The following is a 21,371-nucleotide window of genomic DNA, read 5'->3' as shown; positions in this document are numbered from 1 at the left end:
ATGCATAAAACTGTAGAATAGTTATATTTTTGTGAAGGGCACACATGTATTTGTCCTTTCTGTCCATGAGATTCAAAATGCGCTTGTTGGGCATAACATATTACACTCCCACTGCCTCCCACCAATAAGTGCTGTTCTTGCTAGAAGGTATAAATCAGTTCTTAGAGACACAAAGTTTGTTCAATACAAAATAATTTTCATTGGGAACTAGAGTTGGGAATAAGGTGAGCAGATGTTTTGGTCATTACTTGTAAAACTGTAGGACAGAGAAGCAGCATTTCTTTATTAGTCTTCTCTCTGTTATTTATATAAAAAAATTAATACTTTTATGTCACTATTCATAAAAAAATCAGAGTGGTTTATAATAATAGTATATAAAACCACACAGTAAAAACTGTACTAAAAAGTTAAAATCAGAAATCAGTTAACTATTGTGGAATTCTTAATTTCCTGAATAGAAAGGTTTTCAGCAGGCATTAAGGCGCCTCTATTGGTAGAGTGTTGCACAATAATGAGTTGATGACGCTAAAGGCTTGGTTTCTTGGTGTTGTCAAATGGGCCTTTCCAGCTCAAGGAGCAACCAACAACATTCCTGCAGACGATCTCAGTGATTGAGCTGGGATATAGGGGTTTAGGCAGTTCTCTTGAGGTACCTTGGACCTAAGTTGTTCAGGGTTTTATAAATTAATACAAGGACCTTGAACGTGGCTTCATATTAGATGGGTAGCTGGTGCAGAAGTTTTCCCCTTCCCAAGTCATGTATTCTTAATTTCTGAATTGGTGCATGCTGTCCTAAACTTAATTTTATATCTCCAAGCTCAGGCTTTGCACACTAAAAACAAGAAGAAAGTATAACTTGTGATTTTGGAGCTTGCACATTTGACTTCAGGGGAGATGTGCAAATTCCTGTTTCATCTGTTGCTGAGAGCACGAAAAAAGGAAATTAAGTTTGTATTGAGCAAAGCTGCTTTGTGCATCTTGGGAGTCAGGTGGCTTCCATTTTATTACCTTCTAGAAACTGGTTCAGCTCTTTACACCGTGAGCACTAGTCATATCCTTGCTTATGGACATATAATTAAAAATGATCAGAGAGACTATAACCCTTAACATCTGTCTTACTTTCCTCCTGTAGGTAACTATTCCTGGGGCATTTATCCAGAAGCTACTTCAGATTTACCAGTGGAGAGCAGTCCACTGAGCAATTCAGTAAACTCTGAATCTTCATCTGATGATGGAAAGGTGAAGGTAACTGTAATACAGCTAACAATGGCACTGGCTAGCCTGAAGAACATTTTCACTCCACTCTTATTCAGAGGACTTCTGTCCTTCCTCACTTGGTGGATTGCTGCTTGTCTCTTTTCCACAAGCCTTTTTGGGCTGTTCTATCATCAATACCTAACAGTGGCATGACCTAACAAGTTCAAAGCTAGGAAGCCCATGTGCCCAAAGGAGACTGAAGAAAAAATGGAAGAAATAACACAACAAAGTCTTTTTCATAAATGCTTTCTCCATGTTCCGGGCAATTGTTGGGTAATGTTGGAAATCGCAAACGAGTCTGTAACTTTGTTACCTAAAGTTGTAGGTAACTGCTGAATTGTTTTTGGACTGCTTTGAAATATGTCGGAAGTACCTTCTGTTTTGGTGAACTTCGTGCTGCCCTGAAAACACTGTGTTATTCAGTCATTGATTGGCTGATCTTAGTGGTGTTAAGGTACTAGGGTTAATAGTCACTGCATAGAAAATGGAACGTTCAACTGAGCCATATGAGGGGGTTGGAGAAGTTATCCTGTTGGCAAAAACATGGGTGACTTTTCTACTGAAGAGCAAAGTCATCCAACAGGACAAAGAAATACTGTATATTACAGTAAAGGAAGCTGTTTCAAAAGAGTTTATTGTAAATAAAATGCATGGACTCAGCAAGCATTTGTGCTAAAGGACTTGTTTACATATTACAGTAAGGGTATTGTATTGCAATATTGTGTCACTTGGTTACTTAATGTATGAATGTTCAGGAGTGTGCAGTTGTCAGACTTTAAAAGCATTTCACTCTTTGAGCACTCACATACTTGAAACGCATCTTTTAGTGGTTATAATGGAAGAGCAGTAAGTCGTAAGACTGCAAGACTGTATGTACCTCACTCCTGCACATTCATGTATTAGAACTATGCAAAGTGGTATAATATGCTGAGGCTTCCACAGCATATGTGAGGCACTGTATCCTATAATGTAATGTGTCAGGAAGTCCTAAAGAATTTTCATATTGTAAAAGTAAATATATTGTTTCAGTCTTAATAGTCTTTTAAAAAATAATAAATGGCCATATGACTCCTTGGACGTATTGGTGCTAATATTTATCCACTTAGATCCATTTGGGTTTTACTGTTCTGAAATTAAGGCAGATTTCATTGGATTCACAAAAAAGGTTGATGCTAATCAAAGTCTCCTAAAACTTATTTTACTATGTGTGTATAGTTAATAGATCACAATAGGTGAAAGTATTGAAATTTCCCTATGAATGTGTACTGCAGGACAGACAAGCTTGGGAGAATTAATAAGGGTTATGCTGTGAAAAGATTCATCAATGCCTTTAATTATAAGTAATCATAGCTGCAATGTCAATGAAAGCACTGTAGTTCAGGAGTAGCCAGTGAGATGCTCTCCAGATATTATTAGACTCCATCTCCTGTCAACCCTAGCAGCATGGCCAGTGATCAGGGACTAGGGGAGTTAGGAGTCCAACAACATATTGAGGATACCGAGTTGGTTACTCTCTGCTCTAGAATTGTAGCAGATTTTGTAATTTTCAGTGAGCCACCTGCCCTGCCTGGCTGTTACAATCTTGTTATAATGGATACAGATTCTAGATGGTGCCAGCGTACGTTGTTCTGTTGTGGCCACCTTTTTGCTATGGCACATATAATACTGTATAGCAGTAGCTGCTGTTACCAGACTATTAGCACCCTAGAATATGGTACAAGTGCAATATGCAGAGTTAGCTCATGACAGCACCATGGATCACTGTATCACGCTCATGCAGTAATTGCTATGCCCCGTCCTAAGTGTTCAGCTGTCGCAGTAGCTGTTGGGACTATGTTAAGAAACTTTGCTAACCCAGGTGAAGAAACTCCAGCTAAAGCTTTTCATTTACTTGTCTGTATATTCTATGTCGATTGACAATGTTCAGTTGGAAAGATACAAACAGCAGTTGTTTGTAAAACTGATTTTTCTAGCATTTTGCTTGTTTTTGTTTCAGGAACTGAACCGGGCATTCATATAGATAAGGTGGAAGGCTTTCTTACTGTAGCATGAGAAACAGCAATTCACAATAATCTTAACAGTTCCCTCTAGTAGTGTAAACTTGAAAACAGGAACTTCTAGACAATTTGCCTTAGATACTTCTGCCTAACCAAAAAGGGCAGTATTCCCCAAATGCCAGGCTCACCTTCTAAACTGACTGTCTCTTCATTGTACTGCCATTGTTGGGCCTTAAACTTAATTCATTATACTAGCCTTGGTTCTCTCTGTGTGTTTGCACATAGACACAGCACATAGAAACCTGAGAATTGCCTTGTGGCATCAAACTTGTCATCCACATGCCCCCAAGAGGTTCACAATTAAGGCATGATGGAGACACCTGTCCCTTTTTGGTTGATCACGTAATATGGAGGTTTCATTTCTCTGCCATAGCTTCTACACACTTTTGTTTTTCTACTTCAGCTCTAGCCTTTTGTAAATTGGCCTGGAATGTCAGGGACTTGTAACATTACACCATTTGAGAAGAGTACTTACTTAAGGCCTAAAACGGTACATTGTCACCTTCACTGCTGGTCTTTATGCACTTTATTCAGACAGAGAATGCTGTTGGGATTATAAATACGGTATCTCAAAGGTGATTATGCTGGTGTAGAGTAGTTAAAAGAATGAGTCCAACTGGTGGCTTATTGACCATAACAGAGTCACACCCTGACCTAAAGGGAGCCATACCAGTAGTGTCATCCATTGTACTTAAAAAGAGAGAGAAAGAAGAGAAAGATGAATGTCTACCATCAAATATTGGAATTCATCCCCATTAGCAGGGTGCATTTAAAGGACTGCAGGTCTGAAAACACCAAAGCTTAAGATTAAGAACCACAGAAAGAACTGTACAGAACAACGGTGAATGGTATTAAAACTGATTTAAACATCTCTTGTACATCTCATTCTGCTAGTAATTATAAACCTGACCAGCTTTTTATAGGTAGGCAGGGTATTTGTGTAAAGTATTCAAGTGTTTCATTCATAGACCTGGCTTGCATGTAATGCTTTGACAAACAATGACTTAGTGGAAATGTGCGGGTTCCTGGAGACAAGATTCTGACTGCTTTTCTCCTCCAGTCCTGGTGCTTCCATTTTGCTGTGAACTTAAACATAGCTTGGCTTAGCATCACATCCAAATTCAGGCTTGTGGTTTAACACAAGATGTAGCCGAGTTTTATTCTGTGGCATACCATTCATGATTTGTCTGGAGGAGATAAACCACTAGCCCAGGTTCATATGTAATGCTAAACCCTAACTATGGCTTAGCTCACAGCCACAGGACTGGAAGAGGAGCAAAATGGGTGCATCCTTCTCTCCAGGATCCCACACATTTGCTTGTTCTCACTAAGACTTGAAACCTTTTTATGAAGTCCCCTGGCAGGCTAACACTTTGTCAGTGATGCTGTGTAGACTCTGTGTTACTAGAATACCGTGTTACTAGAATACTTCACTTTGACTCTTTGTATGAAAAGTGCACGTGTACTTAAGCTGTTTGTCAGCTTTGCACAACTCACATCTGAACATTGCAAAGGCTGGTGATGTACAGGCGGCATTCATTTGCTTAAGGAGAAGGAAAAAATCAGAATCCAAACAGTTGTTCTCTTCTGAAGTGTAGTATCCAGCCTGAGGGCTTAAAACCAAAAAATTAACACAGTTTAGTTAGTTTAAATGGTAGTAGGGCTTTATGGAATTCTGAAGGAAGCAATTTTTTTAAATAATGGCTTGGATCCTAACACAAGCAAGTGAAAATCTACAATCACACAATGGAGCTTTCTTATCTCTCACCTCCACTGCAACCACTTGTGCCTGAAAAGCCACTTTTGAGGCACAAGATCCTCAAATATCATGGTACAGGAGACTGCAGCAATAGAAATGGGGGGATATCACTTTGGCTTGCACAGCTGCACTTTTGGATCCAAATCATTATATCAAAATTGGCCTGAAAAATATCGGTGTCCTGTGATGGCTCCATCATTGACCATCCTTCTGAAAAACAGCCGTGACTAAATAAATAAAATATCTAGGTTACAGTGGTGCTGATATGGTTCACCCAGAGAATGTTGTTTTTCTGCGCATAAATGTTCTCATCAAGTGATTTCACCATGCAACTTGCCTGCATATCAGAGCTTTCACACTCAAGTTTCATAGCTCTGTGTATGGGGTAGCTCTGTGTATGTGAAGGAATGTGCACCAGTGCCTCGATCAAAGTGAATGGGACAGCTAGCTTGCATAGGATTTCCACATGCTGATTGGAGCATACTGAGCGATCTCGTGCCCGTTTGTGCTATTGCACTTCTGATACGTATATGTGAGCTGGAGAACATGAAGCATGGAAAAAAGATTGCGAAGGAAGGAAACAGTATGGAGAAAAGCATTGTAATAATTGGGGTTATCAACAGTGGCTGAAACCCAGGTCTGTCTTGATAAAAATACATAAAAATTGGATTAATTTTTTAAAAAAATGCAAGTTCAAAAATAATCTATGTTTAAAGGTATAGATCTTGCATTTGCTTGAATCTCTGATGTGACACACTATATAAATAACCCTTTCCATGCAGTTGATGCCTTTAGGTTGTCTTTAAATGTAATATGAGAATTAACTTTTTGTTCATAGGTAAGAGAAAACAAGTTACACATAAACCAAGAGACTGGATAGTCACTAATTTTAAGTGCAGCTTTAAGTCCTAAATACAGTAACTGGAAGAAAGTCTCTCAGTGTTACTTGAAAGTAATCATGTTTAAGTCTTCAGCTTCTTATAACCAACAGACATCTATATCTTCTTGGCTAACTTATTTTCTCAAAACCCACACACAGCTGGAGAATTCAGATGACAAATGAGCTTCCCTATTTATTTATTTATTCATTTATATAAAAAACCTTTTTAGTGGATCAGTCTACAAATCAAAGTGCAGTGTTTGTAACTGGAACTCCATAAAATTAAGATTGTACTGAAGGAAGCCCGCCCCAAGGGAAAAAAAGTCTCTTCTATACTTTGTCCATCTCTCAGTTCATTGCCCAATGCAGTTTGTGTAATATTCCAGTGTCCATAGGGTAGGCTATACTTCAAAACCAGCAGCAAGTAAGAAGGTATATGCAAAAGGTGGGGGCCAGGAGACCTCTTCTATAACCTACAAATTTTTACACCATGTGTAAAGAAATCGTATTGCTTATTGCTATATTTTATGCCTGCAAATAAAAGCAATATATTAATCTGCTTTATATTTTTGCATGTCAGGCAGCACTTTACTAATAATGGTGGGAAAGGATAAGAGGTAGTTGTAATAAGGCTTGTAAACTGCTCTGTGCTCTGCAAGTGCTATAGAAATTATATCCCATTCAGTGTGTGTTGATACCAATGTAGTAAACACTGTGACTCAAGATTTGCTTTTTGTATAATTCGTCAAAATATTCTAGGAGGAGCTGGATTCTACAGTCTTCTCTGAAATGGGTTGCTGGCTAAGCACCAGCCATACTGGATTTATATGAATGTTAATGCCTACTGTGGATAGCAGTAATTGCATCAATAAGTTTGCCTCTGCAAGCTATCACTTCAGCTGGTGGGAAGCAATATCAATTACGCTGAATTTACTAGGCAATAGAATGTTCTTAGTACTGTAATGTTAATGTTCACTGTAACTTGACCATTTAACCTGTTCGTTTGTTCATACCATACACGTGGACTGTTACTGTATCTGTTCCTATTGAATTGCCCAGATCAGAAAAAGGCAATTTATTCAAACCAAAGATCAATAAATATGTTGTGGTGTTGACTTCTTTTGTACATGTAGAATGGATACACCTGCTTGGATAGTACCATTATTTGATTTGTCCTGTTTCAAAGCCCTTCTAAATATATTTTATGCATAATGAATATTTACGGACCAAATCCTTAACTAAAGGCATTGCTGTTTCACAGAAGTTTTCTCAACATAATCATGTGCTTGGCATTCTGAGATCAATTGTTGTTGTTGTGCTTTTTATTTCTTTGGAGACTAGCAAAATAATGCTTAAAGAGGGAGTTGGGAACTTAGGAAAAGGACCTAAAAGTGCAACTGGAGTCCACAGAGGAGGTACAGGAAACCTTGTTAGAGTTGTGTGTTATCAATATGTTCCCATGCTTTTCCCACTTCCTTATTTTTCCAACTTCATGGTACTACACTTTGTGGAATTTGAAAGAAACCATATTCCTTTGAGGGTTGTTGGGGGGTGTTGTTGGTAAAGTAGTCTGCCTATACCTTTGAGATATTCAGTTGTTTTTTGTTTTCTTTAAAGACAGTATCAAGCTATTCCAGTGTATGAGAGTAGCTTTGCCATTTTTATGGACTGGGGGGGGGCAGGATTTGTCTCATGGATGAGGTGTGTGTATATATAAATCTAATGTAAAAATATAGAAAGCAAAATATAAGAACCTAATTTAAGTTATAGGTTGGAAAATATAAGTTCTATAAATGTTACAACTGGACAAATGCATGAGTTTTATGAGGTGCTGATCACTGAAGCACGACAGCCCACCCCAAAGAGTCACAGCCTCCATAACTGCACATCCCCTCCATCGAATAATCTGTATGCTCTGCTCTACCTCAGCTGAAATTTATTTTGAAGTAGAGAAACTGTACTCAGGGTTCAGTTCATCCAACCACTTTTGTTTTCCAGTATTGTCCTTATGAGAGAAACCTGTACCTTACTGTCCCACAGGGCTAGCAGGTGTGAGAACTGAGATCAATTGCCTGAGGTAATTTTTTTTTTCGTACCACACTCTCTCTCATGTCTTATCCAGCCCAATCTCTCTAGTACAGTGGTACCTTGGTTCTTGAACTTAATCCGTTCCGGGAATCCATTCGACTCCCGAAACCTTTCAAAAACCAAGGTGCGGCTTCCGATTGGCTGCAGGAGCTTCCTGCACTCAATTGGAAGCCATGTTGGACATTCAGCTTCTGAAAAACATTCGCAAACCGGAACACTCACTTCCAGGTTTGCGGTATTCAGGAGCTGATTTGTTCTAGTACCAAGGTACCACTGTACTATAATTGTCTCCAGAGCCCAGTTTGGGGGCAGGAAAGCCAGGGAAATAGTTGAGTGGCTGCCCCATAAGTGACAACTCCCCACTAGCATCTATTGAGCAGCTGAAATAAACAAAGACGCATGACAGATGGCCATCCAACCTGTGCTTTAAAACCTCCAAGGAAGAAGGATCCACAACCTCCCAAGGGAAACCATTCCACTGTCAAACAGCTCTTACTGTCAGAAAAGTCTTTCCTGGTGTTTAGTTGGAATTTCCCTTCTTGTAACTTGGAGCCACTGGTTCGAGTCCTACCCTCCAGAGGGTAAAGAATAAACAACAGCAACAACTGTAAGTTAAGCAGAAGAAAAGCAAGCATTAAAAACTATTTCTGTCCCAGGCTAAAAGCCTGGGGAAAATAAAGAGATCTTGGCCAGGCAGTAATACAGTTGTCAGGTGAGCCTCTCTGAACGAGAGCTCTCAAAAAATGGGGCACCACCACTGAGAAGGCCCCTCTCTGCTCACCACCCACCTCACAGCAGGCAGTGGAGGCACTTTTCTCACCCACTGTGAAGTTTGACTCACCCTAGCAGGCAGGCTGGGAATATGGGCCACGGTAGCAGTGGGGGATGAGAGGAATGATCTTCCTACATAATCCTTCTCTGCCCTCGAACTGTTAAGGGCCATCCAGAAAGCACTGCTGAGCTTATTGCATCTTCCACTGATGCCTAGGGCTGCCTCTGCAGTTCAGCAACGAACCTTCTGTATATTTCATTCCAGCTATTCAGCTATGAAGGATTTCCTTTCCTGACAAGCCCATGGGATCCCCACAGGCTTCCTTAAACTGGCAAGCACAATGCAAGCTTGGGTGCCTAGGTGGAACTATTTGAGTGGGTGGGGGGGAGGTGAGGGAGGAAGGGAGGATTTTTTTTTTATTAGCTTTAATAATCAGGAAAGGGAAATTTTAATTGAAGTGCTTGCAATTCAACTGACAGGTTGAGCGTGCCTTTTGATGCTAAAAACGGTTACAAAATTAGTGCGAAATACTTCGTCTCAACTCAGTCACACACAAAAACGGGGGGTGGGAGAGGAAGTAAGCACATTTAAAAATTGATTAGTGCTGCACGAAGCTGTTCTCCAGAGATTTGAACTCTTGTGCATATGCCCTCCGAGCTATCTGGCTTGTTGCTGCCTTTGCCCATTTAGTCTGCAGCTGCCTCACCTTGTTGGTTTGTGCTGACCTTGTTTATCTGATTACTAGCATTGGCTATGGCAGAGAGCATTGTGGGAGGAGGGAGACCTTGTCCCTAGGACCCCTCTGGCCTCCAGCTCAGCAGTTTCCTCGGTATTATGATGGACCATCTTTGGGGCAGAAGCTGATCTGTGTGGTGAACTGTGCTGAGTTTTCCAACACGGAAGGAAAGTCTGTCCTGTTTACACATTTTGCAAAAGTCGAATGAAAGAGGCTCTTTAAACCCTTCAACAGATGAGATGTATTTTGGTTTGAATATAAGCAAACATGAGGGACTCATGCACAACATACACATGGTATGACACATGCAGCTTCTACTTGCCTGCTGGCATAGCATGTTGGGAGATTCTGGTATTGCTGGTGGCTGTACAACTTGGTATTGGGCTGTAAGACAGTATTGTGCATTATTTCTGCACACTGCTGAACTAAAGAAGCAGAAGAAGGGGTGGTGGTGGTGAGTAGAGCTGAGCGATATATACAGTAACGTCCAAAACCAGTTTGATGACCATATAGTGATAATGGTTTCATAATTTTTGACCCAATATATTGTGAATCATGGTGTGTGTGTGTGTGTGTGTGTGTGCTGTGCAAAAATCAGAATGTGGGGGAAAGTGTGAAGCAAGCCAATGCTTCTCTTGATTCCTGCGGCCCCTGTTACCTCTGTTGGCTCAGCTCTCCCCTGCCAAATACAAGGAGCAGTGAATCCCAAGAGCAGGCACTGAGAAAAATCACAATGCAGGAAAAACCATGAAGCCAGCCATTGCCTCTACATAGCTCCATCCTTATTTCAGGCATTGTGATGTATTTTTAAATTGCGAAGTTTAGCTGGTGATATCATGATGTTGAAAAACCAGATATTGCCCAACCCTAGATGTGAGCATGACCTGGGGGTAGATGTCAGCCATAACCACATAACCTTGAACAGCATCTACGACTTCACATTCAGGAGAAGTTAGGAACATGAGAAGCTGCTTTATACTGAGTCAGGCCCACTGGTCCATCAAGCCCAGTGTTGTCTACACTGAGTGGCAACAGGATTCAGACAGGGAGTCTCTCCCACCCCTACCTAGAGATGCTGGATGTTGAACCTGGGCCATTTTGCATGTAGAAGAGATGTTCTGCCACTGAGTTATGACCCCTTGTATTACAGGAATTTGTTGTGTCGTAGTGTGTTGTGTTGTTATAGGTCCATGAAAACACCTCCTGGACCTGACTTAAACATCATATAGTTTTTTGCCTATTGGACAGATGCTTACAATCCCTTAGCCAGTCGCAGAAAATTAGAATAAATTTGGTGTTTAAGAGCTTGAGTTCCTAACTAGGCTTCTGCTGGCAGGAACACCCCAAGCACTACTCCACTCATGGGATGCTCCCACCACTGGAATGGTTGTGATGGTACTGGGGAGAGGGGACTCAAGAACTCCCCTTTCCCTTTCCTACCCCTTGCTCTCTATGAAACTCTGCTCTGGGGGGTTGTTGGACCTGAGCTGCATGAGAGGTGACTTGGGAGGATGAGAGGAAAGCATAAGAAGAGCCCTGCAGAACCAGGCCAATGGCCCTTCAAGTCAGCGGCGTAGCGTGGGTTGTCAGCACCCGGGGCAAGGCAAGTAATTTGCGCCCCCTAACCCGGGGCAAGGCAAGTAATTTGCGCCCCCTAACCCGTGGATTTGCGCCCCCTAACCCTACAAATCTATACCTATGAATGATGGTCCCTCTCTCTCTCTTTTTCTCATATTCCAATTGATTCCCATTTCCGCCGATTGATCTCCGAAGCTCTCACCCAGCGAAATTCGTGCGTAATTACGCTTCGCCATCCCTAATCCTGCCGCTTCCACCAGGAAATCATGACGGTGCGTTTCTCCTCTCCAAACTTTCCCCGGCCCTTTGCCGGCCGGCGCAGCCCTTTTGGCTACGAGCTCCCCTCCTTCTCTGCCCGCTTCCGACCCCACCTCCCCGTCCAGCCTCCCTACCTCCTGAAAAAAGGCGCCGGCGCCGAGCAGGACACCCCCGCGGCCATCGGAGAGAGGCGGGGCCGTGGGAGGCAAGCCAATGGGCGAGGCGGGGGTAGGTGGCCACGGGGGCGGGCGCTGCCGCAGTCCTTGGGTGGGCAAGGTAGGAGCAGGCGGAGGCTGGCCGGCCGCTCTGACAATAGGGGCGGGCTGAGGGCACGACGCGGCTGGGCCCTCTGGACTCGCGCCCCCCCAGATGTTGCGCCCGGTGCGGCCGGCACCCCTGGCACCCCCCACGCTACGCCACTGCTTCAAGTCAAGAATTCAGAGGCCTGTGGAAAAGCCCAAAAGCAGGAGCTGAGGGCAACAGTGCTCTATTGGTGATTCACAGCAACTGGCATTCAGGGACATACTGGCATTGCCGTCTCCTGCTCCCCCACCCCAGTCTGCTGGTATGATCCCTTGCTAGATCTTGATGCTGTCTGTGAATGGTGGGAGGCTTTCCATTTGCAGACACCAAGTTGGAATCCAAGCCATTATCTCTTGAAAACTTGCTGCATTCTGATGACTTCTGGATATAAACATGGAGATGGTGTGTGGGATGCACATGCGCGACTATCTTATTTTGACCATTTTTTTGTGTGCTCGGTGAACAAGAACAACAACAAGGTGTACATGTGTGCGCCTGAGGCAATACAGAACAATTTCATTCCTGAAATGGAGGAAGCTGATTACTGTCATTTTGATGCTGTGCCTTTTTATATACATTGGTGGTGGTATGGAAAGACACTGGCTTGGAGCATGGCGTACTTTAGAGTGCTTTGAAATTGTTGAAGAACTACACATTTTACAAAGTGCTCCATTTTGCTGCTGACACAAGTAGCATGGAAACCAGTGAACTGGCTGTTGTGTGCACAGAAAAACTCACTGCCAGATGAAGAACTCCAACTCCCAGTTTCTGCCAAAGGCTTTAATGCATGAATCAGATGGGTGCATAGGCAAGGTAAAGGTTTCAAGGTGTAGTAGGGACACAACAGGTATATAGATACATGGCTAAGCACAAGCTAAGCTGTTGATCCAACAAGTGACATGCCCCCTGCACCTTTCTTTTGAAGAGCAGAGCAGGCACAGCTCTTAGCACGGCAAGCAAACAGTGTCCTGGGGCTCTGGGCAAGCAAACAGGCACTCCTTCAGGTGGGTTGGATTTGCAAGGTTTGTTCATGCTGGCATCTTTGTGTCCATGGAGATAGACATGGTGTTGGTGCCAGCGCAGGATCAGATTTACTCACATTCAGTTCACAGTATGATCCCTGAAGTCAGGCTTTAGCTTAGAGATATAGAAAAGAGTTTGAATTCATTCCATATGGGAACTCATCCCTAATGCTGCTGGTTGAGAGCCAGCAGTGCCGTCCAAGAGAAGTAAATAGAATCAAAAGAGGAAGGTGGCTGTGTGACTGGATCTTTTGTGGGGTCTGCCCACCTATCTGGTCACATGCAGGGGGAGGGTGCTCCAGACCAGGTGGTTTAGGAAGTTCAGCTAGCTAGATCATCATCCCCCTGCCTGTGTCCACTCTAGGCAAACAGGAAGTGTTGTACTTGACTGCTTATGTTACATCCCACACTCTCCCCACAAACCCACCAATTTTGGTGGGGGTGGCAAAAATATAGTTTTGAATGTAGACACAGTGCTGGAGTAGGCAGAGAGGTTTAAGTCTCTCTCCCCATCCCAGCACCTCAATAGGGAAGCAAATCACCCCTCCCCATTCTTCAGATGAATAATTCAGCAAGGGGTGATAACTGTACCCCTTCCATGGCTGATCTGCACAAATCAGCTGAGTGCCTCTGTGTATGTGTGCCTCCTAGTGAGTGCATGCAAGAACCACCGTACTTTTGGCCTCACACCCCCTGGCATGCAGCTGCTGGAGAACTAATAAATGCAACCAAAAAGGTTAGCCATTAGTGAGCTATAGGCTGACTTTGGCTCTCATGACCAGAAGTTTGCAGGGCATATCCTCCACCAGGCTGATCTCACTATCCACTAGTTATGTTTGCTGGTTGCCATTATACAGACTAATCTTTTGTGCTTGTTGAATGGGCCACATTTTAAAGCTTTTGGGATCTGAATGTTGAAAATTGCTGCAGTTTTAAGGAAGACAGAGATACTTGGTCATTTGCTATGTAGGAGGAAGAGATTTTGAAATTTTGAATTCAAAGTGCATTGCTTTTACTTTAAATCTTTCCAAAGAGATTCTTGGAGATGACTACTGACACAGCTTATGCTTTTAAAGTAAACGGGGACATTTGAATGTATGTGTTTTTCTCCAGTTATCATTCTTTGTCTTTGCAGCCTGCTGTACAGCAAGTATATAATAACACTTGCCACCTTATCTTGTATTCAAGATCTTTGCAAGTGTAAAGAGACTGCCTATTTTCTGTGCTCTTTAGAAAATGTGGTCTTCTCTTTCTATCCCTCAGATGCCAAGTAATTATTTAAAAAACCCAACCCACACTGCACCGTAATTTAGTACATAGCTCACCTCCTAATTTTTCAACAACATAACTTTTCTTGATAAACACGAGTATTGTTTTTACATCTTCCAAGGAGGAGGAGCCAGAGGTGCTCTTGCACCAGAGGCAAAATGCTCCTCTACTGCTCCCACAATGGTGGTGCAAACTCCATAAGGAGTCTCCTTACAGTGGGGCTGAGCATTGGCTCCTTCCTTCAGGAGAAGCCAGTGCAAATCCCTGCCACACTGCCGGATGGGAGAGAGAACTCCTTCCCTTGGCAGAGCTTTGCCACCAGGCCCTCTCTGCCCCTTGAGCCCAGTGAGACCAGCTGCAAAGCTGGGTGGTGAAATGGGGCAGGCACTCCTTGGGGAGGTGCTACCTGAAGTGGCTGCATTACCCAGCCTCATAGGCAGGCCAGCAAACACCTTCCAGTTCAAGGCATGGAAAGCAAGACAATGGCAAGGGAAGTGCTTGGAAGTTCTGTTGAATAATGTTTGAAAAGTTCTGTTTCTCCAAACCTAAGCTTCCACACTCCAAGTGGTTCTTGGCAACGTAACCAAGGAGTTAGAAAGTAAAAGCATTGCTACAAAAGTTGGGCACCACTCCCATGCTCTGCTGAGCGGTAGCAAGATTCCAGGGGGTTCGAAGCAATCCCCCAGGATCTGTGTCCCTTTGAGAACCAAGATGTGGTAGACACTGCCGTAGTTTTAAGAAATATGATTTATTCACATATTTATACCTTCAGTCTGCATGGAGGGAGTCCATATCTTACGCCATGGTCATCTCAAAAAGTGCTTGTTCCCTACAGCAGTGCAGGCATGGAGTCCAAGGCATCTCTCCCAGCCTGCCTCCAGCCAGCCTGCCTAAGATGGACCTCTCTCTTTGTTCTTCCATCTTCTTCCCAGCACACCTTGCTCAAGACACCCTTTTCCTGTCATCTCATACCCGGTTATACTGGCATCCTCCCAAATCTCCAGTCTCCATTCGCACCTCAGGGCATGGAAGCCAATTCTCAGGGGCCCTGCTCCCAACTGGTGATGAATTGGCAAAGCATGAGGAGTAATAGGAGCACTTAAGAAGGGACAATTACTTTCTGTAGTGAGCTACCCTCTCCCAGAATATTAACACATTGTGATTAAAGCTTTCTAACATTTATGCATTTTTGTCATTGTTCTCTCTACTACTTGTTCTTCCAACCATCTGCATGATATCAGTTCAGGCTTCTAGTGCACATGGTTAAGGGCATTAATAACAACAACCTTCCATGTTTTAATTTGCATTTTGTGTCAAAGTCTGCCCTATCAGTGGTTAAGACACACTGGTTCCTCTGCTCCTCTTCTTACCCTACAAGCTCTTTTGTCCAACAAGATAAACAAATTGCCTGGATGGCACTGTGAGCAGTGTGGCTGAATATCTATCAGCCAATCAATATTTATTGCTAGCTTCACCTATCCAATTTTCTCCACGTTAATTTATACAGTATATAATAGGAATGCTTTTAAAAAATGCAAAGGACAGGTGTCTGCTATCCTCCACCACCCCTCGAAGAAAAACAGAATTTAAGCAAAAGCGGGTGGCGCTGTGGGTTAAACCACAGAGCCTAGGACTTGCTGATCAGAAGGTTAGTGGTTCGAATCCCCGCAACAGGGTGAGCTCCCGTTGCTCGGTCCCTGCTCCTGCCAACCTAGCAGTTCAAAAGCATGTCAAAGTGCAAGTAGATAAATAGGTACCGCTCTGGCGGGAAGGTAAACGGCATTTCCGTGCGCTGCTCTGGTTCGCCAGAAGCGGCTTAATCATGCTGGCCACATGACCCGAAAGCTGTACACTGGCTCCCTCAGCCAATAAAGCGAGATGAGTGCCGCAACCCCAGAGTCGGTCACGACTGGACCTAACGGTCAGGGGTCCCTTTACCTTTACCTTTAAGGGTTGATGAATAGCTAAATGTGACATCTATCATGATGACATGGGACGCGGGTGGCGCTGTGGGTAAAACCTCAGCTCCTAGGACTTGCCGATCGCATGGTCGGCGGTTCGAATCCCCGCGGCGGGGTGCGCTCCCGTCGTTCGGTCCCAGCGCCTGCCAACCTAGCAGTTCGAAAGCACCCCCGGGTGCAAGTAGATAAATAGGGACCGCTTACTAGCGGGAAGGTAAACGGCGTTTCCGTGTGCGGCTCTGGCTCGCCAGAGCAGCGATGTCACGCTGGCCACGTGACCCGGAAGTGTCTCCGGACAGCGCTGGCCCCCGGCCTCTTGAGTGAGATGGGCGCACAACCCTAGAGTCTGTCAAGACTGGCCCGTACGGGCAGGGGTACCTTTACCTTTTTATCATGATGACATCCTGGGTTCCTGTTCTCATTGTGGTCTAAAACCCAAGTTGTGTGCATCTCACTTTGCTCAAGTAACGTACTGTTACACTCATCCTGCTTCTCTAAGCACTGATATCTTCAAAGGGTTACTTAGTAACCGTAACTTACTTAGGGTTACTTAAGTAACCCTTACTTACTTAGGTTTGGTTCACTTTGAGAGGAGATCATTGGAGGCTTATAGGTGCTTTCGAGTTTTTGCATTTCGTTACTACTGTAGAGGCCGTGTATAGATAGATGCCCAGCTTAAATACTCCCCCTCTATCCACTTTTTGCATGCCATGCCTTATTTTACACAAACTTCTCGTGTTGCTTCTACTTGCCTTTTCTCTAAGCTTAAAAGTCCCAAACGCTGCAATCTTTCCTCATAGGGAATCTTGCTCCATGCACTTAAACCGTTGGCTTGCCCTTTTCTGAAGCTACAGTATCCTTTTTGAGCTGAGGCAACCAGAACTGAACACCCCAAAACATTTGCACCAAAACCGTTTGCAAGTTTTGCCCTTCTTCCCACACGATTTCCTCATTTCAAATGTTACTATAGCAGCAACAGGGAAATGGCAGAAATGTTGCCCAGATACAATAAGAGCTGGGTCTAATACGTGTGGAAAAATGTGGTGACCAAACTTATTCTCCATGCCTTGGGAAGTGTGGCCTTCACTGACAGGGCAAGGTGCTGAAAGTTTCCCTTATATGCTTGTACACAGAAACTTGTAGGCATGGAAGCCCTTGTGTCTGTAGGAACAGTATTCATCAGCATAGCCAAGGGAGAAGGTAGCACTAAGTAACCAGGTTATATTTAGTGCACTTTCCTAGCAGTGCTTTTACCACTCTGCTAGCGTTCCATCTGTATAACTTGTCTACCAAAGGGAGATGGAAAGCTTTTTACAAAAAACACCTGCCATTTATGCAGCCTAGTGCTTTCCAAGTCCAAAAACACATTATTTACAGATTTTTCATATTTTTTTATGAAGCCCAAGAATAAAAACCATCCATTAGAAAGCTTCAGCTGAACTGAAGCTGAGTAACTCACCCAGCCTTTCAGGCTGTTTGATAAATCTTAACACAGGAATTCTCATGAATTAGTTTCAGTGTATACTCTGGTCCAAGTGGCATCCTAAATCCAGATTCATAACACTTGTTCGGCTATGAAGATCGACTGCCCAAGGTAACCAAGCAAAGTCTAAAATGGACAGTGGAGAGCAGGCACGCTGCCTTGAGCTCCTAAAGCTAGGATATAAATGTAATACTTATGCCTTGTTCAACCAAACATTTACTGACCATTAGTTTGGATTGTGATCAATGACTGTGTGTGTGTGTGTGTGTGTGTGTGAATAGTTTTTTTGCTTTCTGTGTTATGGTTTGTTTTCCTTTATTTTTATGACGTTGCTAAATTATTCTGGAAACTGTTTAGTCATGCTAAGTGAAAAGCTGCTTGTAAATCATTCTAACTAATAACAATAGAATTGTTATAAAATTTAATATCAGCATTTTATTTTAATAAGGTAATATACATTTTAGAATATTTTATTCTTAATGAATTATTGATGCATACTTTATTTATAAAATTAGATCAATAGATAGATGACATAAAATAATGATGATGGCACAAAGCAGGTCTTGGGTACATTCACTTGTACCCTGTTCTTAGTTTCTGATTTGATTCTGTGTATTGTATCCTGCATGTTGTACCCTCATCCACCTTGTGGATGAAGGGCAGTTTACATGGCTGAGGATAGATGATAGATAGATGATAGATAGATAGATAGATAGATAGAGAGATAGATAGATAGATAGATAGATGATAGATGATAGATAGATAGATAGATAGATAGATGATAGATGATAGATAGATGATAGATAGATAGGTAGATAGATGATAGATAGATAGGTAGATAGATGATAGATAGATAGATGATAGATGATAGATAGCTCAGGGCAGCATACTTGGCTTCCCCCCTTGTCTGTATTTATTCTCACAACAACCCTGGAAAGCATATTATGTTTTTATATATGTTGGAAGCCACCCAGAGTGGCAGGGGCAACCCAGTCAGATGGGTGGGGTACAATTTTTTTTATTTATTTATTTATTTATTATTATTATTATTATTATTATTATTATTATTATTATTATTATTAGCTAGGCTAGCCCAAGACCACCCAGTGAGCTTCATGGCAGAGTGGAGATTTTAATGTCCGTCTTTCTCATCCTAGTCTACACCATGCAAGCTCTCATTGAGTGTCCTGACCCTGCGAGGGGCCACAGGAGAGTGCTGTTAAGTGAACACCTCCCATATTGTGATAAAGTAAAGGTAAAGGGACCCCTGACCGTTAGGTCCAGTCGTGGCCGACTCTGGGGTGGCGGTGCTCATCTCGCTTTACTGGCCGAGGGAGCCGGTGTACAGCTTCCGGGTCATGTGGCCAGCATGACTAAGCTGCTTCTGGCAAACCAGAGCAGCACACAGAAATGCTGTTTACCTTCCCGCCAGAGCGGTACCTATTTATCTACTTGCACTTTGACATGCTTTCAAACTGCTAGGTTGGCAGGAGCAGGGACTGAACAACGGGAGCTCACCCCATCGTAATGTGATAGACATGGTCACATTTTGTCTGATAAATTGTGCTCATAAACTACGTTTCTTTGCATGTGATAAAATAAATACATGATAAGATTAATATTAGGGTGATCTCCAATTAAGCATTACTCAGAGCAGACCCACTGAAATTAACGAACAAGACTGAGTTAGGTCTACTAATTTCAATGACTCTTCTCGGAGTATAACTTAACTGAATGCCACGTAACTGAGGTTCATCTCCAGTCTGCAAATGGCCACTGAAAGAGACGAAGGGTCCCCAGAAAGCTATTCTGAACTTTGCCTCTCGCCAAGAGTTTCTCACAGTTACCTCAGACTTGGGCTCCATATACCAGAGCAACGTATTCTTTGACTGAACTCTTCCCAGCCCTTTCCAAAAGCACAGGATTCTCACGCTGAAGACCTTTCCCATGAACTTCCACAAGCCTTTGCATTTACCCAAACAAAAAGTTTCCCAAAAGCCTGAAGAAGGCGGCTCCTCTCTTCTTCGGTTCACACAGCGCCTGTAGACCTACAAAGCAGCCTCCTCTGACCTGCTTCATCTCTGCAAGCTAGAGTTGCCATACCTGTTAGAATGGGTAGCTCTGAAAAGCCTGTCTCCCATAATAGCCTGCTAAATCTTTTCCTTAAGAAAGTAATGACTGCCAACACAGGGAAGCGAAATAGTTTTCATTAGTGTCCTGTGGGTGAAAGGACCCATCTACTGGGATCCTAATTCATTCAATATAAAAAAAATGAGATATAGTATTTATTAAAAGCAAAGAAATTGAAAAAACTCTTACATGATCGGTGTCTCTTGCCGTAGCTAAGTGACTGGACCTTTTTTAAAATGACCGGCCGAATTTCAAATCCATACCTTCTGACATTGTGCTGTGAAAATTGTGCTTTGAAAATGGCTTTGTGCTGTGAAAATGGTTCCAGGGTTATTCAAAAGCGACTGGATTTGAACCAGTTTCCACTTCTATGCCCATTTGCTTGCAATTGTCCTGTTGATTTCAGCGGTGCCTGTGTTCATATATGTTCACTCCATGTGCAGTCTATAACCCATCAATGGCAGTTGTGCCATTGACTTCAGTAGAATAAACCTACATTTCCATCAGACATCACCTCTGATGGTGAGTCCAGAAAGAAGAATAACAGCAACCCTTCATATCTGCATCAGATAAAAAAGAAAAAGAAACCCAGAAATCTGGGGTGACAAAGTAAGGGGGCATGAAATATCAAGGGTAGGCACAGCAACGAGGCCCTGCTTCCGATTGCATCTGTGATTGCTCTACATTCATGTAGCACATGGATAGAACTACAGCGACTGACCCAAATCCATCCAATGAGTTTTATGGTTTAACATCACCCTTGAAAGTGAACCAAGTATAAAAAATGGGGACAAAGTTCAAAATATGTCTGCAATTCATACACCCACACAGTCGATTTCTCCCCTGAACCTTGTACAAGCTTTTATTTTATACTGAGCCCTTTGACAACCCAGAAACAAGTATTAGATTAATAATTGGTCACATTTTTTTAAATTAATTGCTAACATTGTGGAATGTATTATTACCAGAGCAGTCAAGTACAACATTTTCCTGTTGCCTAGAATGGACACACAGGGAAATGCGGCTCCAGACAGGGAGGATCTCCTGTCATACCTGCTCTGGAGCTCCCCCCCCCCCCCGTGTGTGACCAGGGTAGATGGGTGTGACCCTAGCTGACCAGATAAAAGGGCTGGCCATGCAACCATCTCTCTCATGGACTCTTGGACTCTTAGTCTTCAACTCTCGCTCTCCTGGCTCTTAGCCAATGCATGGCTCAACCTTCACATAGGATGGAGCCCACAAGCAGAAAGTCTGAGATGTAGCTCAGGCTTCTTCTCACTGGAACCACAAGATAAAGCCTGCCTTCAGATTACTGCTGTGAACTGAATATGAGTCAAACTTTATTCTTACTTTTAAAGAAGACAGTGTTGTGTTGTTATTATTTTAAAAGGGAAATAAAAAGGGAAACTTACCAGGAACAAGCCAGACTGGATTGCTTAATGAAAGGATTCTAAGGAATCATCAACTTGCTTCCAATAAGTTGCAAAAGGAATATGCTCTGCTGTTTACTCACTAGCGTGAGTGAGGAGGGATAATATCAAAACAATATATCCTCTCCTATCTTCCTTTAACATTCCCACAAACCTTAACAGAATTATTCAAAGTAGCTTGATAAGGGCAATCATACTAATGCAATCCAGTCAAAGTTAGGCACATATTGGACTTCAATCGTATTGTCTCTTACTTAGCTCCACTGAAATGAGTGGACTCTACTTCTGAATAGTCATGAATATGATCAGACTCTACATTGCACAGATTTCATCAGAGAAGTCACCCATGTGTAAATTCCATGTAAGACTAGATCACACCCATCACTAG

At 42.9% G+C, this 21,371-nt stretch overlaps 1 protein-coding gene across 1 annotated transcript in view; it reads left to right on the top strand.

Annotated features, from left to right (window-relative positions):
• The window catches only part of TMEM161B (transmembrane protein 161B), a 28,600-nt gene extending 23,594 nt beyond the window's left edge, over positions 1-5,006 (top strand). The window contains exon 12 of the mRNA XM_053407611.1: positions 1,133-5,006. Coding sequence (XP_053263586.1) covers positions 1,133-1,410 — 278 coding nt within the window. The 3' untranslated portion in view covers positions 1,411-5,006. The remainder of the gene's footprint in view (positions 1-1,132) is intronic.
• The last annotated feature ends 16,365 nt before the right edge of the window (positions 5,007-21,371 follow it).

This window comes from Podarcis raffonei, chromosome 11, assembly GCF_027172205.1.
Source record: "Podarcis raffonei isolate rPodRaf1 chromosome 11, rPodRaf1.pri, whole genome shotgun sequence".
NCBI lineage: Eukaryota > Metazoa > Chordata > Lepidosauria > Squamata > Lacertidae > Podarcis > Podarcis raffonei.
Note: the sequence above shows the minus strand (reverse complement) of the source record. Positions and strands in the feature narration are given on the sequence as shown.